Source organism: Myotis myotis, unplaced genomic scaffold (assembly GCF_014108235.1).
Source record: "Myotis myotis isolate mMyoMyo1 unplaced genomic scaffold, mMyoMyo1.p scaffold_m19_p_10, whole genome shotgun sequence".
Lineage (NCBI taxonomy): Eukaryota > Metazoa > Chordata > Mammalia > Chiroptera > Vespertilionidae > Myotis > Myotis myotis.
Window position 1 is genome coordinate 1,367,534 of NW_023416314.1, and position 15,915 is coordinate 1,383,448.

Consider the following 15,915-nt stretch of genomic DNA (forward strand, 5'->3'; position numbering starts at 1 on the left):
CTAATCAATGATTCTCTCTCATCATTGATGTTTCTCTCCCTCTCCCTTCCTCTATGAAATCAATAAAAATGTATAAAAAATAAATAAATAAAACAAGTGAAATTAAAAAACACACACAAACCTATAAACCAGGAAGTCATGGTTCGATTCCTGGTCAAGGGCACATGCCCAGGTTCCGGGCTCGATCCCCCTAGTAGGGGGTGTGCAGGAGGCAGCCAGTCAATGATTCTTTCTCATCATTGATGTTTCTCTCTCTCTCTCCCTCTCCCTTCCCCTCTAAAATCAATTAAAAATAAATTTAAAATAGATATAGCAATATTTTTTTTGGCTTTTGCCAAGATCAGATGAATATAAATATATATTGCTTGTCACCCTTATAATTACATCCTTCTTCACCACCCATCACCTGGGACTGCTTTTGGATTCGCTGAGAGAGCAGGGAAATCGAGTTTGTTCAAACCAAATTTGACCAAGGACTGCCTTTTGCAGGGGAAGGGCTGCAGGATAAGGGGTGAGGCTGGGAGTGAAGGACAGGGGAGGCTGCCAAGGAATTGGGGCGTGTGGGCACGACTCTCCCTGGCACCTCACATGCACCCCACAAGGCTGGCACTGCTCTTCCCGGTGGCTCCTGAGCGAACCGGGGCTTTGGAGCCTGAACCGAGGCTTGTGCGTGCTGGGAGGAAGCCATCTGTCTGCCCCACACCTGGGCTTTCAGGAAAGGAGGCGAGAAGGAAGACAGTGGGAAGCAGAGGGGAAGAGGGAGGACCACAGCGAAGGAGGGAGGTCTCAGGGGGAGGTGGCCGCCTCGGAGGCTGGGCTGGGTACCTGTGAAAGCCCATCAGCCCACAGGCGGTCTGGGCCAGGGCTCCTGTGAAGCCGTCAAAGCAGGCAGAGGCCCAGGTTCCTGTGGCCGGGTCCAGCAGCTGGAGGGTGGACCTGTCGCTGGAGAGGCGGACTGCAGGCGGGAAGCTGGGTCAGCTGTGAGGGCCCACCACCCGTTTCCCTCCTGAGGCGTCGAGACCAGCCCCTCCCCTCCACCCCCCACCCCATCCTGCCCCGGGGCATCACAGAACACCAGCCCTCCAGCCTCCAGGGTGGCTTCGCATCTGGCTTTGCTTGGCTGAGCCTGTGTTGACCATAGCTGGAGAGACCAGATGTTCTGGGCCCGCCTCCACTTTGCCTGCTGCCTGGCATCATTATTAATAGCTCCTCCTTCTGCTTTCGAGGTACCAGCTTTGATGATGTATTGCATGGCCCTACCCACGGCTCACACAGCCTGCACAGCCTGGGGAACTCCTCAACGAGGGACCTCAAGGTCCGAGGGGAGCGTGAGCGAGGACTGAGGCAGTGGAATGGGGGTGCCCATAGGCATTTGACTTCTGATTTATAAAAACCCAAATACACAGGCTGTCACTCAGCCCGCTCCTCAAAAGCCCCATCACCACCCGTCGGCCTGGCTCTGGGGTTGAGCGTTGAACTATGAACCAAGGGGTCACGGTTCAATTCCTGGTCAGGGCACATGCCCGGGTTGCGAGCTCAATCCCCAGTAGGGAGCATGCCGGAGGCAGCCGATCCATGATTCTCTCTCATCCTTGATGTTTCTCTCTCTCCCTCTCCCTTCCTCTCTGAGATCAATAAAAACATTAAAAAACACAAAGCCTCAGCCACCCATATCCTGGGCTACATCCTCTCCAGAGCTCAGGGTGAGAAATGGGTTTCTCATGTCCCTTTGAGGGCCTGGCTCCGTCTTGTCACGCAGCACGCTATAAAACACGTGTCTAACGGACAGGAGGGTGAGTGGCCTCACAGCGTTCCTATCCTCTGGAAGTAGCAGAGAGGAGAGCACTCCCCCAGGTCTCCTGATCCAACCCCCACCTCCCTGCCACAGGGCACAGCGGAAATGGGCAGCTCGGGAAGTTCTGTTTCCTTTGGCTCACATTGGTCCACATGTTCGCTGAGTGTTCGCTATAGACTAAGCGCGGGGGTCTCGTGAGCAAGATGTGGTCCTGCTGTCAAGAACCTTACAACAGGGATGCAAGCTGACAGGTGGCAGATGGAGCCACCAGTGGAGCCCGTGCAGACGTCCCTCTGAGCCCTGCTCTAGCCCTCAGCCCCGGGCTCACCTGGCACTGGGGGCCCCTCGGGAAAGTTCTCCACGCAGAATCGCTCGTCGTCCCCCGAGGCGCAGTCCTGCTGGCCGTCGCACACCTGCTGCCTGGGGATGAAGCGGAGGGGCGGCCCACAGAGGAAGTAGTACTTGTCCAGGATGACCTTGACTGGAAGGCGAGGGCAGGGGGGCAGGGAGGGCTGAGCTTCCTGGACACGCACTGGGCGTGGAGCCAGGCAGACCCGGTCCCAGTGCTACCACAAGTCCTCTCTGTAAAGCGGGTGAGATAAAGCCTGGGCCAGGCCTGCAGATGGCTGGGGAGTTCGGCGAGATTCTGTGTGTGTGTATGTGTGTGTGTGTGCGCGTGCAGGGCGGGGGTAGGGGAGGGTTGCGGGGGGGAGAAATGTAGACAGAGCCCCCTCGCCTCACACCCCCACGGCTGGCACAGGCCTGTGAGCAAGGAGGAGACACGTGCCCTAGCCGGTGTGGCTCAGTGGATAGAGCGTCAGCCTGCGGACTGAAGGGTCTCGGGTTCGATTCTGATCAAGGGCACATGCCCGGTTGTGGGCTCCTCCCCAGCAGGGCCCTGGTTGGGGCATGTGCAGGAGGCAACCAATCAATGTGCTTCTCTCACATTGATGTTCCTCTCTGTCTTTCCCTCTCTCTTCCATTCTCCCTGAAAATCAATGGAAAATGTCCTCGGGTGAGAATTAAACAAAGAAAGGAGCCACGCTGGGCCTGGAGCCTGGGGGCCCAAGAGCTGGCTTGGCTCTGCTGTGCGACTTCAGGCGCTCGCATACGCTCTGGGGCTGTGTCCCCATCTGCACAGAGGGTGGTGCACCCTCCCGGGGCGTGAGAACATCTGGTGGCTGTGCGAGTGCGGCCACGTCAAGTGTGGCTCTAGGAGGAGGCGCTCTCATCTGGGGCTGCAAGACCCCGGAGAGGTTGATGTTTCGAGTTGGTTTTGCCCTCCGCTTGCTGCCTCCCGGGTCTGTGGCTCCTCTGCTGCCCGGGCGAGGGGATGAGCTGCCGCTTCACCTCCTCAGGGAGCATGCCCCTCACCGCTTTCCTGACCTCCCTGCAGGCCGAGTGCCTCCGGGCCGGCGCTCTTCTGCAGCCCAGTGAAAACCCGCTGGCCCTGAGCAGCAGTGATAAGCCTGACGCACCCCCGCTTCTCACTGCACAGAGCTTCCTGGGTCCTCCGCAGCCCTGGCCGGACCTCAGGAGGCAGGTGCCAATCAGAGAATGAGGTTAGAGAGTGAGGGTTTACTTCCCGACGCCCCACAGCACTTGAGGGGTAGAGTCGGGATCTCAGGGAGGGGCTGCCCGGCTCCCAAGCTCTTTGCTGCCCCTTCACGCCTCCCCGAGGGGCTGGGATGTCGCCCGCTGGCTCTGCGGCTCCTGCTCTGGGTGAGGCGAGGGAGAAGGTCGGGTACGTCCTAGACATTCAGAGTTTGGTGCATGGTACTCTGCCCTCCTGGGCAAAGCCAGGACACGGTGCCACCAGGTGAGACCCCAGAAGCCAAAAGACCAAGGGCACCTGACCCAGGCTGGAAGCTCAGGTCACCTGCTCTGGGCGCTGGCCTTGCCCGGCTCCCGGGGGACTGGATCTTTGCTGGCACCACGGCGGGCACTTGCTCAGAGGAGGAGAGCTCCGGTAACTTCGTCTGCACAGCTTGGGCTGAGGGTGGCCAGCCGCTGCCCCTGAGACCACCACGCTTTGGCGGATGCACCGGCCGAGGGAGGGCGGTCTGCACCTCCGGCCCCTGCGGGGCTCTTGGAGCCGCTGGTGTCCGTGCTGTGCGGCTGCGCTTCCACGGCCACAGGTGGCAATGGGCCTGCTCAGCGGCCTGGGGCTGGCTCAGTGTCCCCACGGCCGTGCCTTCTGAGCCCCGGTGCTCACGACAGAATGAGGATTTGACCAGACGACCTCTGAATGTCCTCGGCGAGGTGGTGCCAAGTGCCGGTCCCTGAGGGCCGTCCGGCCCGTGAGCAGGCGTGTGACCTTGGTTCCTCCCCTGCACGCTGTCCGGTGGCCCCGCGTGTGCACAGCCTGGTGTTTATCGAGCTCTTTACACGCTGTCTCCTCCGCTCTCCGATGTCCCCCTGAGGAGGCAGGACATTCATAGACGGGAGGACCGCAGCTCAGCGAGGCTGAGGCACTTTTTCCAGGCCGCACAGGAGCCCCGCCCCGTCTCCCGGGCAGCGGTTTACTCCCGTGTGACAGCTGAGGCGGGAGCCTGCGGTGACTGGGGGAGAGGAAGGCCAGGCCTCACCGTGGAATATGGGTGTGGAGAGGGAGGGGCTCGGGAATCCCTGCTCATTCACTTTTCCCCTCGGTCTAGAGTGGCCTGCCACACAGGTCCAGGCACTGGCCACACGCAGACGATGAAGATGGTGCTAAAGGCGGAGGGTGCTCTCTGCCCCAGGTCCCGATGCCTCCTCTCTCATCTCCCCTCACAGCAGATGCTCTGCTCTTCCAGCCACAGGGCTGCTCGCCACTCAGCTCGTCTGCAGATGGGGCGGGGCAGGCAGGCGGTATGCCTGCCATGTGGACACCTGTGTGGGTAACGTGTGCACGTGTGCCCTCCCTGCAGAGGATCATCGGTGGAGAAGCCGCCTGGACAGATGGGCTGAGTTCATGTCCTCCCTCTCTGTCTCTTGTAAAAAAATATTCATTTGAGAGAGGCAGAGGGAGAGAGAGAGAAGCGTCAATGCTGAGAGAGAAGCATCGACCGGCTGCCTCCTGCACGCCCCACACTGGGGATCGAGTCCACAACCCGGGGATGTGCCCTGACCAGGAAGCGAACCATGACCTCCTGGTTCGTAGGTCGATGCTCAACCACCGAGCCACGCGGGCCGGGCTGTCCTCTCTCACAGGAGGCCCCTTCAAAGCAGGGCGGTGCCTGTGGCTACAACACATTAGCAGGACCCGCCTGTGACTCGGGTGAAAAGAAGGAAGGCCAGGGTGTCACTCGGAGGTGGGGACAGGGGAGGGGTGAGAGGGGGCTGCCACTTACTGTGGCGATGAAGGTGGGAGTGGGGGCCGTAATGAGGGGTGAAGGTGGGGGTGGGGCCGTAATGAGGGTGAGGGGTTCCACTTACTGAGCACAGCCACGATGACAATGATCACCAGGCTCAGCAGTGCTGCGAGGATGGGGACCCCCACTTTCCTGAAGGTCTCCAGGGGCGTGCGGGGTTTGCGCAGGCGGGTCCTGTCTGTGAAGCGGAGGGAAGAGCCTGCGTCAGCGCTGGGAGGCCTCTCGTCTCCCTGCCCGGCCTGGGGGGCGCTGTGGTTAGCATCGGGGGTGGCTACTCCCTCAGAACAGCTCAGCTTCCTCAGCACCAGCTCCGTGCAGGTACCCAGGCTTTTCCATCCGCAGGCCTCAGGGGAGTCCCTGACCGTGGCGCCCCCCTGCCTTAACGGGGGCGCTCTAGGATGTGCCCCTCCAGCCTGCCCTGCCCCTGCCCTGAGAGGCACCGTCATGCATTTTGCTATCATTCATCCTCTTTCCTGACTTGCCCTTTTGGTTAACCTCCCCGAGGACATTTTCCCATTGATTTTAGAGAGAGTGGAAGAGAGAGGGAGAGACAGAGGGAAACATCGATGTGAGGGAAACACTCGATTGGTTGCCTCCTACACGTGCCCCGACCAGGACCCGGGCAGGGGAGGAACCTGCAACTGAGGTACCTGCCCTTGATCAGACTCTAACCCGGACCCTTTGGTCCTCAGGCTGATGCTCTGTCCACTGAGCCACACCAGTAGGGCTCCTGACTTATCGTTTGATTTAACTAGAAGCTCCAGCAGGGCTGGGCCTCTGTCAGTGTGTGCCTCTATGAGGCGTGGCTCAGGGGTTGAGCGTCGACCTATGAACCAGGAGGTCATGGTTCGATTCTGGTCAGGGCACATGCAGGAGGCAGCCGACCAATGATTCTCCCTCATCATTGATGTTTCTCTCTCTCCCTCTCCCTTCCTCTCTGAAATCAATAAAAATATATTTTGAAAAAACAACAACTAAACAAAAATACACTCTAGTGAATGCCTCTCTGTCTCAGGAACAGCGCTTGTCTTTAAGGAGATGACAGTTTGGGGGAGAGACAGACAGAGGTACCACTGTCAGTCCCGCCCGGGACACCGGCTAAGCGCTTAAGTGGGCCTCTGTGAGCGGAGACGGGAGAGGCAGGCGCTGGACCAGCTGACGGAGCTGGGGGTGGGGACGTGAGCTCCTGGGGGCCCGGGGTGTGGGGAGTGGGGAGAAGCGTGTGGTGGAGGCGGGACTGGGCAGAGTCCGTTGGTGGAGAGCCTTGAAGACCACATCCGGGGTTTGGAGTTTAGCCCGAAGGCAGCGAGGAGCCACTGGAAGCTGAGCCTCAGAGACGCATGAATATTTAAGGAGACGCATCCTTCCTCGGCGAGGAGATGAGTTGGAACAAGAATCGGGGGCCCAGGAGACCAGGTGGGAACCTGTTGGTGCTTAAAGGAGGGGGAACAAGAACTATACTGTCCATCTCACGCTGTATCTGAGGGGAGGGCCCGCGGGCGAGGTTTTGAAAGCTAATTCTTGGGAATAGCAGACAGGGTTCCCCCGTGTCCCTCCCTTGCAGGTAGCCAGCAGGGAAGGCCACGCGAGAAGTTTCCAGGGGGAACCGAGGCCGGAGCTGCGCAGGGCTCTGCGAGGCAGTGGTCAGCTCCTCCTCTTCACTGCCACGTGGCTGCTCCTCGTCCTTTCAAACTGTCCATCACCGCCTTCGTGAGGCCTTCCGGAAGCCCCCATTTCAAAGGCAATCTTCTGCCTGGGCTGTGGGCCCCATCCCCAGTGTGTCTCTCTCATTATTGATGCTTCTATCTCTCTCTCCCTCTCCCTTCCTCTCTGAAATCAATGAAAATATTTTTTGAAAAGGCAATCTTCTATTATTTCCCACCCTCCCTCCCTGTTTCCCCCCAAAGCACTAGCCCCTCTGCGTGTCTGTATTGGACCTGTGTGGTGTATTTCTGTACCCTCCGCCCCTGCCCGACAGGATGGCTCCATGAAGAGGGGTTTGTCTGTTGTGCTGGCTGCTCGGCCCCTGGCGTCTAGACCCGGCCTGGCCTGCAGGAGGCGCTCAGCACATATCTGCTGCCTGGAGCAGCTCATGCCCTCTGCCTGCTCTGAAGCGCGTCCCCCGTCTTCCTTGGGGCCTCATCTCATCCTGTGGTGGATCGCATGGTGTCTGACTCTTTCCTCAGCTCTTCAGAAGCAGAGAATGGCAGCCTCCGGAGCCCGCTGCCCCGCGAGGGCTGGGACCCTGGGCTCTGCTGAAGGGGCAGCTCAGGGAACCCGTCTCCTCCAGGGAGAGTTTAACTCAGGCACAGGCTCTGGTGGAGGGCGAGGCTGGCACCGCCCGCTGTTGTCAGGACCCGGCACAGAGTGGGTTCAATGCCAGCTGATGGCGCTTTACAGCGCCAGCCACCCTGTTCCTCCTTCCCGTGGCCGTGGACTCGGCGACAGTGCGTTCACTCATTCATGAGGGTTATTGATCCAGCGCCTGCTTCTGGGACCCGCTGGCTCATTTCCTCAGAGACGAGCGGCCTATTGGGAGCCCCTTGCTGAGCTCCCGTGTCCGGGGCCGAGGCCTCTGCCTCAGCCGCTCGCAGGGAGAGAAGCATCACAGGGGGCGGGCTTCCTTGCTGTGTTGTCTCCTGTTGGTCTCAGTTCACGAGCCCACTGAGCTGTGGATGGCCTCCCTGCCTGCACTGTGCTGCCTCCAGCTGCCCTGCCCAGCTGCCGGGGAGCGTTCATCCGCCCTCCCTGCTCGAGAACCGCCAGGGCTCCCGTGTCTTCCGCAGCTGAACCAGCTCTGCTCGGGGTCCCGGAGCCAGTGCCGTCCAGCCCGCCTCTCCCACCGAGTGGGCTCCCACTGGGGGCTGCAGCCAGCCCGGCCCTCCAGGCAGGCTTGGCCCTTGTGCAGCTCGGGGTCTTTGCCCCGGCTCTTCCCTCCACCAGAGACTGCCAGTTCTTCCTTCTGTCTCCTTTCTTTTTTCTTTAAGACTATACACTTTAAAATACATTTTATATGTATTACTAGAGGCCTGGTGTACGAAATTCATGCACTGTGGCGGCAGGGGCTGGGGGGTGTCCCTCAGCCCAGCCTGCACCCTCTCACAATCCAGGACCCCTCTGGGAATGTCCAACTGCTGGTTTAGGCCCAATCCCAGCCTGGCCTGCGGGGATCATGCCTAAACTGGCAGTCGGACATCCCCCGAGGGATGTAGCAATGCACCAAGCGGCAGGCAGCCAGGGAGGAGCCAGAGCTGGGGCTGGGCATAGCGCCATTCGCGCTCATGCTGCCACTGCACTGACCGTAGTGCTGCTGTGGAGTCAGGAGAGGCTCCCACTGCCGCAGCTGCACTTGCCAGCCATGAGCCCAGCTTCTGGCTGAGCAGTACCCCCCCCCCCCCCGCCCCCACCATGGGAGCACACTGACCACCAGGGGGCAGCTCTTGCCTTGAGCATCTGCCCCCTGGTGGTCAGTGCACATCATAGTGACCAGTGGACTGGTTGTTCTGGTTGTTCCGGTCATTCTGGTCACTTAGGCTTTTATATATATAGATTGATGTCAGAGAGGAAGGGAGTGGGAGAGAGATAGAAACATCAATGCTGAGAGAGAAGCACTGATCGGCTGCCTCCAGCATGCACCCTACTGGGGATCGAGCCCTCAACCCAGGCGTGTGCCCTTGACCAGAATCAAACCTGGGACCCTTCAGTCTGCAGGCTGATGCTCTATCCACTGAGCCAAACCAGCCAGGCTCTTCCTTCTGTTTCCGACAGTTTACTCCTGTGGGGCTCCTGTCCCAGTCTGCCTGCCTCACGACAGGTCCCTGATGGCTGGGCACTGGCGCCCTCCTGTGGCCCCCTCCCCGCGGGCACTGTTGCAGAGTGGGCTTGTTCGGTCGGCCGGTCTCAGGCTCACTCGGTGGGGAGACCTTGGCCAGCCGAGGGGCTTGAGGGGCACCGTGGCCTATCCGTACATGGAATCCCAAGGCGTACAACTTGTGGAAGGTGACGTCCTTTGTGACCGTGATTAACTTGCAACCCGAAATAAAAACGCTGCAGAGTGAGTGAGGTTGGTCATTTCCTTATTGGCCACGGAGTTGCTGTGCTCACTCGCTTTGCTGATCCAGTGGGCGATCGGGAGCGGGTATCGGTGGTTTAAGAAAATGGAAGGGGAGCCTGGCCAGCATGGCTCAGTGGTTGAGCGTCGACCTATGAGCCAGGTCACAGCTTGATTCTCAGTCAGGGCACATGCCCAGGTTTCTGGCTTGATCCCCAGTTGGGGGTATGCAGGAGGCAGCCAGTCAATGATTCTCTCTCATTGGTGCTTCTACCTCCCTCTTTCCCTTCTTCTCTGAAATCATTAAAAATATATTTAAAAAGGCAAGAAAATGGACTGGGAGAAGAAATGCCCCTTAAATTTGGGAACACTGTCTGCTCACCCAGTTTTCTCCTGTGAAAGTGCATGCAGCTGGCGTGTCCCCTGGCAGCCTGGCCAGAATGTGGACTCCCCAGGACAGGGCCTCGGCTGCCTGATTGCCGCTATGGCCCGGGGTCCAGCCCAGAGCCCGCACATGGCAGGCGCTGGCGTTGGAGGAGTGAGAGAACGAGTCACCGAAGGAAGGAGAGGAGGAATCCCTGCTCTCGGGGCTTCAGGTTTGCTGGTCCTTCCCCCAGACGCCAGGCCTTCCCCTTCTGGAATGAATCCTGGCTCTCCCCGTTGTTTCGTACGTGTTTGCTGCACCATGGATGGAGGGGGTAGGGAGTTTCCCACAGCATTTAGCCCTGGATGGAGGTAGTGAGGGCCACGCGAGAGAGGTTCGCACCTACCTGGGGCCGGATTGAAACTCAGACGCCGAGGGAGACAAAGGAAAGCCAGACCCGAACTTACCGAGGGGCCGGTCGCTGCTCAGCGGCCGATCACTGTTCAGCGGCCGATCACTGTTCAGGGGCCGATCACTGTTCAGGGGCTGATCACTGTTCAGGGGCTGATCACTGTTCAGGGGCCGATCACCATTCAGGGGCCGATCACTGTCGGGATCCTGAAATTGAAGGACAACACGCAGTGAACTGAGGGACAAACCTCTCATGCTGGGGCTGACAGGCCCGGGGAGGCGCTGGGTTCTCGTCCGTGTTCCCTTCTCCCTGCGGAAGCGAAGCGGAGGGTCTCTGTGACATCCAACTACTTGGTTCAGAAAATGAAATTTAGTTTTCACCCATGCGACCTGGTGCAACCCGTTTCCTTATTGGGGTGAGTAGTTGCCAGAGTAGAGATGGCTGGTTGCTGCCTTGTTGTGTGTGCTGCCGAGTTTCTTGAGCTGATTCTGCTCTACTGTCTGCTGCGTCCGTCATCTGTCCGTTCTCACAGGTGTGATTCTGCAAACACTTAACAGTCCTCCACACAGGGGCACGCCCGTGGCCAGTAAGTCCCAAAGACGCTCAACATGCAAATCCAAACCACAAGGAAATATCTCTACACCGACACTAGGATGGCTAAAATTAAAAGCCTGACAGCCCTGGCCGGTGTGGCTCAGTGGACAGGGCACTGGCCTGTGGATTAAAGGGTCCCAGGATAAATTCCAGTCAAGGACAGGTAGCTCAGTTGCAGGCTCCTCCCCGGCCCTGACCTGGTTGGGGTGCGTTCAGGAGGCAACTGATCAATGTGTTTCTCTCACATCGATGTTTCTTTTGGTCTTTCCCTCTCTCTTCCACTCTCCCTAAAAATCAATGGGAAAATATCCTGGGGTGAGGATTAAAAAAACAAAAATCCTGACAATACCAAGTCGATGAGGATGTGGAGCAACTGGAATTCTCAGACATGGTTGGTGGGAGTACAAACACTTTGGAGAGTAGTGTGGCTGCACCGGCCAAAGCTAACCCTGTGATGACTATGGTGCCATGACCTGGCAGCTATAGCAAGAGAAACAGGAGCATATACCTAACGCAAAGCCAGTGCACGAATGCTGTGGTAGGTTAACTCACAATAGCTAAACAGTGGAAAAACCCACACATCAATCCCTGGGGAAGGAGATCGATCATTATGGCCTGTTCACCTAACGGAACAAGTCCAAGTGGACAAGCACTAATGCTAAGTGCAATGACGCCTGCATGAATCTCAGACACAACGAAGGAAAGAAACTAGACACAGAAGAGCATTCTCCGTCTGACTTCACTCAGATCGTGGGAAAGGCAAAGTGATGCGCAGTGATAGAGATCAGGACAGTGCTCACCCCTGGGGGGTGGGGAGGGGCTGCAAGGATCCTGGAGGAGCCGTTTGTAATGTTGGAAACTTTCAGGTCTTAATCGAAGAGCCGGCTGCATGGGGTGGGTATAGGTAAACACTCATTGAGTGGTATCACCCGGTTTGAATACTTTACTGCATAGATGTTACTCCTAATAAAACAAGCAGACAAACAAGAACATGGAACTCCCACAGCACCTCAGGGTGCAATCCTAGGGCCCCATCGACACACGTGCACAGATGCATGCAAGGCTCTGCGTTGCACGTAGTCACATGGCTTCCTGTGAGGGCTCGGCACATACAGCCACACGGCACACACGGAAGGAGCCATGCACAAGGCACATGCTACGCTTTCTGCCAGGCGAAGGGCAGGGGAGAGGGCGCTGCCAGTGTGCACACTCCCTGAAACCTGCCCTGGCTCTTGTGCCTTCCAGAGCCTCTGTTGTCTCTCCCCTCTCCAGGTCGGGGACCGCACAGGCTGGGGACAGCAGCTCCAAATGCGAGGTCTCCAGTCGGGGACCTGCCCGGTGCTGTGTTGAGGGTCTGGCTGCGCCAGCGGTGGGGGGAGAAACCGCGGGACCCTAGACGTTGCTGGCAGGGAATGTTCCCGTCCCATCTGGGAGGGAGAGTGTGTCTCCTCACCCCTGTGAGTGTCCCAGATCAGAGATGGGGAGACCCTGGGTGCTGCCTGCTTCCATGGCTGAACACGGCAGATAGTCACTGGAAGAAGGAGCTTCCTTTCTTTATAAATATGTTTTTATTGATTTCAGAGAGGAAGCAGGAGGGAGAGAGAGACAGAAACATCAACCATGAGAGAGAATCATGGATCAGCTGCCTACTGCACGGCCCCCACTGGGGACTGAGCCCACAACCCGGGCATGTCCCTGACCAGGAATCAAACCCTGACCTCCTAGTTCATAGGTCGACGCTTAACCACTGAGCCATGCCAGCGGCAAAGGAGCTTCCTTTAAAAACTGTAGTCTGCTGGAGGGAATGCCTGGCTTGCCCTCTGGTGACACCAGGCCCCGGGCGGCCGGGGTCATAGCAGACAGCCAGGCCCTCGAGTCTGCAGGCTGCATTGTCACCCAGGCGCTGCCTCCCTGAACTGTGAGCCTTCGGGAGGGGCTTCACCGCCCTGAGCGTCAGCATTGCCCTCTGTAACGCGGGAAACACCCGACTTCCAAGTGCCCAGCGAGGATGAGCTGAGACGCCTGGTGGGAGTGCTGGCTGGACACGGAGGCCCCACCTGTGCCCTGCCACCCTGTGCCCGTTGGTGCAGGACTTCATCACTCACCCTCCGCTGGCGCCGGCTTCTCTCTCTCTCTCGTTAATCCTCACCCGAGGATATTTTCCCATTGATTTTTAGAGAAATGGGAGGAGAGACAGAGAAACATTGATGTGAGAGAAACATTGATTGGTTGCCTCCTGCATGCACTCCGACCAGGGCCTGGGAACCTGCAACTGAGGTACATGTCCTTGACCAGAATCGAACCCGGGACCCTTCAGTCCATGGGCCAACGTTCTATCCACTGAGCCACACCAGCTAGGGCTGGGATTCCTGTTTCTTATTGCCTTTATGCCCTCAGGGTTTTGCATTGGCTTATTCTTAGCAAAGACCCAAGAAATGCCTGCTGGATGGAGCTGAACTCAGGCCTCTGCACTGTGGTCCATTTCCAGACATTTCCCTCCACCATCACCAGGGCCTGGACAGGGTCAGTTTCCACAATAAAGATGCGAGTGAACGGGCCTCTCTGCCTTGCTGTGGCTACAGAGTCAGGTGACAATAATGACGACAGTGATCGACACACAAATGGCACATGACAAAGTCCTTTGTCTGAGTCAAATTTAAGGGTGAATAGGATTGATCCTAATTGTCTGATAACCAGTATGTGTAGCACGAAATAATTACTAAACCAAACCAACACTTACTGAGTGTCTCTGTTATATCAGGAGCTGGTCTAGGAGCTATGGGTCAAAGGCAAATGAGAAGTAACTGCAGCGGGGTGGAGAAAGGCCCAGACAAGCAGGTGGGGTCGTGCCCTCCCCTCAGGCAAGGCGGGGACGGGGCTGGATGGGAGAAGCAGGGAGGAGGACCACAGATACAGCAGAAACGGTCAGAGAGTGACGGGCGTTGTGCTGAGAGTAAAGCCGGTGAGGAGTCAGTGGCTGGATGGGTAGTTAGAGTGGGAAGCTGAGGGGAGGGGCCAGGGGTTAGGGCGGGCTTCTGGCTGAGGCTTGAATGACATGAAGTAGCCAGGCAGGCAGGTAGGCAGCAGGCCACACACAGATACAGCAGAAAAGCTAGAGGCCCACATGGCTGGGGACAGAGGAGGGAGGCGGAGGTTGGGTAGATGAAGGCATAGGCCTCACCCGTGGATTGGAGGCTCTTGGGGTTCAGTGAGCAGGCGAGAGGGTACTGGCTGAGAGGCAGGACAGGAGGGGCTGGCTGGAGGGGTGGCATGGACACCCATTTAGTGGCCCTTCCCCAGGCAATGCATTCCTTTCCACTGAGTCTGCACATGCAAGCCAGCCTTAGTGGGAATAGGTAGGGCAAGTCCCTTTTGTTTATTATTAATTCAACAAATATTGACCGTATGGCTTTGATGGGCCTGGAATGTGCTAGAAGCTGAGACACAGGGAACGAAGACGCTCACACTCCGCATTTTCTGGACCTTGAGTTGCTCGTCTTGGACCTGCAGGGACCTCAGCCCGCGACTCATGTTTCAGGTGCTACGCACTGAACAGAGGTCGTGCGGACAAGGGTCTCGCCCTTTTGAAAGCAAGACAGAGAGAGAAATGAATAAACTAAATGAAGACCGTAGGCGAGAGAGAGGGACCGTGTTCTCAGGGTACTGACGGCGTCCCGGGGTCCCCTGCAAGCCCGGGCACACAGCTGGTATTTAATAAATACGTGTGGAAGGACGCAGTCCTGGGCCGGCCTTGAGAACGCTGACTGCGTCATATTCAACCAAAGGATATTAAGCTGCAGTCAAAACAGATGGAGTCTGGCACCACCAAAGAACAGCGATGGCGCCAGCAGAGCAGTGTCAGAGGAGAGAGTGCTAGTAAGTCCCCACATATCACACAGGACGCAGGCCCTTTTTCATAAAGAAGCAAGGAGATGGGGCCATGGACTGGGGATGCTGCTGACTTTGGCATGGCCCCCGGCCTATCAAAGACGTGCAGTCAAGACCTGCCGAGTTGCCCAGCGGCGTGGCTCAGTGGTTGACGTTGACCTACGAACAGGAGGTCACGGTTCCATTCCGATTGGGGCACACGGCCAGGTTGCGGGCTTGATCCCCAGTGTGTGTGTGTGTGTGGGGGGGGCGGGTGTGCAGGAGGCAGACGATCAATGTTCTCTTGCAGCATTGATGTTTCTCTCTCTCTCTCCCGTCCTCTCTAAAATCAATAAAAACATATATTTAAAAAAAGCCCTTCGAATCATTAAAACAGAGACTTGCCCACCTGCCTTGGTAGAAGGGTGTCACAATCAGACATAGGTATTGCTGAGTCCTAGCTTTTGCCTTGGGTGACGGGATGTGGAGGCTTATTCCTTCTTAAAACCATCAGCTACCTGGTGAGTGACAGGAGGCTCTGCATGGACCAACGTGAAGGAGCCAGGATTCTGAGCCCTCGGCGCCCAGTGTCTGAGGGTCAGAGACACGCAAAGCACCTGCCCGGCCACGCGGAGGGGCCCAAGGAGCCAACTCCGGCTCTGCCCCCGCTCTGCCCCCACTCTGCCCCCAGCTCTGCCCCCGCTCTGCCCCCAGCTCTGCCCCCGCTCTGCCCCCCTCTGTCTCCGGCTCTGCCCCCCTCTCTGCCCCCCCTGCCCCCCGCTCTGCCCCCCTCTGTCTCTGGCTCTGCCCCCCCAGCTCTGCCCCCCTCTGTCTCTGGCTCTGCCCCTGCTCTGCCCCCGCTCTGCCCCCAGCTTTGCCTCTGCTCAGCCTCTGCTGCTGCTGCTGGCCTTTCTGGAAGCCTCTCTGGCAAACTTCCCGGGCACAGAGGTCAGAGGTGATGGGCTGCTGGGAAGAGGGGTTGCTGAAGGTCATGGGTGTTGGGGATGATGGGCAGGGAAAGGTGGGTGCACGTTAGGCCTCTGCATGCAGTTGGGGGTCCACAGTGTCAGGGGCTTTCCTGAGCAGGAGATGGGGACCCACCACATCGCATGGCCTCAGCCCAGAGTCAGTCCTGAGCTGGGGAAGGAGCGGACGGGCTGAGCGAGGCGGGCGCAGGTAGGACGCAGGGATCTGTCGGGGCCGCTGCACTCGGTGAGGCCCTGCCCTGATCACAGGATGCAGAGCCGAAAGGCTCCCTGGGGACCAGCCCCAGAGGAAACAGGCCGGACGGGACATGTCTGGCCCTGGAGTTGCTGGACTGAGAGCCCACCAGAGGCCAACGGTGCCACCTTCTGCTTTGCTGGAGGCGCCTCTGTTTATCCCCAGCTTGGCCCAGCCCCTGGTCACACAGCAAGGCAGGCTGGCCTTGTGCTCTGTGCTGGGCTGCGGGCCGGGGCTGATTCAGTGCCGCAGGCCCTG

At 58.3% G+C, this 15,915-nt stretch overlaps 1 protein-coding gene across 4 annotated transcripts in view; it reads right to left on the reverse strand.

Moving 5' to 3' along the window:
• Nucleotides 1-15,915, reverse strand: part of TMPRSS4 (transmembrane serine protease 4) — a 38,811-nt gene that overhangs the window by 13,541 nt on the left and 9,355 nt on the right. For 3 of the 4 annotated variants that reach the window (XM_036324172.1, XM_036324170.1, XM_036324171.1), the window contains exons 2-5: nt 10,031-10,181; nt 5,213-5,326; nt 2,124-2,276; nt 826-955 (exon numbers count right to left, since the gene is read on the reverse strand). In XM_036324172.1, coding sequence (XP_036180065.1) covers nt 826-955; nt 2,124-2,276; nt 5,213-5,326; nt 10,031-10,181 — 548 coding nt within the window. Of the gene's footprint in view, nt 1-825; nt 956-2,123; nt 2,277-5,212; nt 5,327-10,030; nt 10,182-15,915 lie in introns of those variants that run through there. The other variant, XM_036324173.1, reaches the window with a different exon arrangement.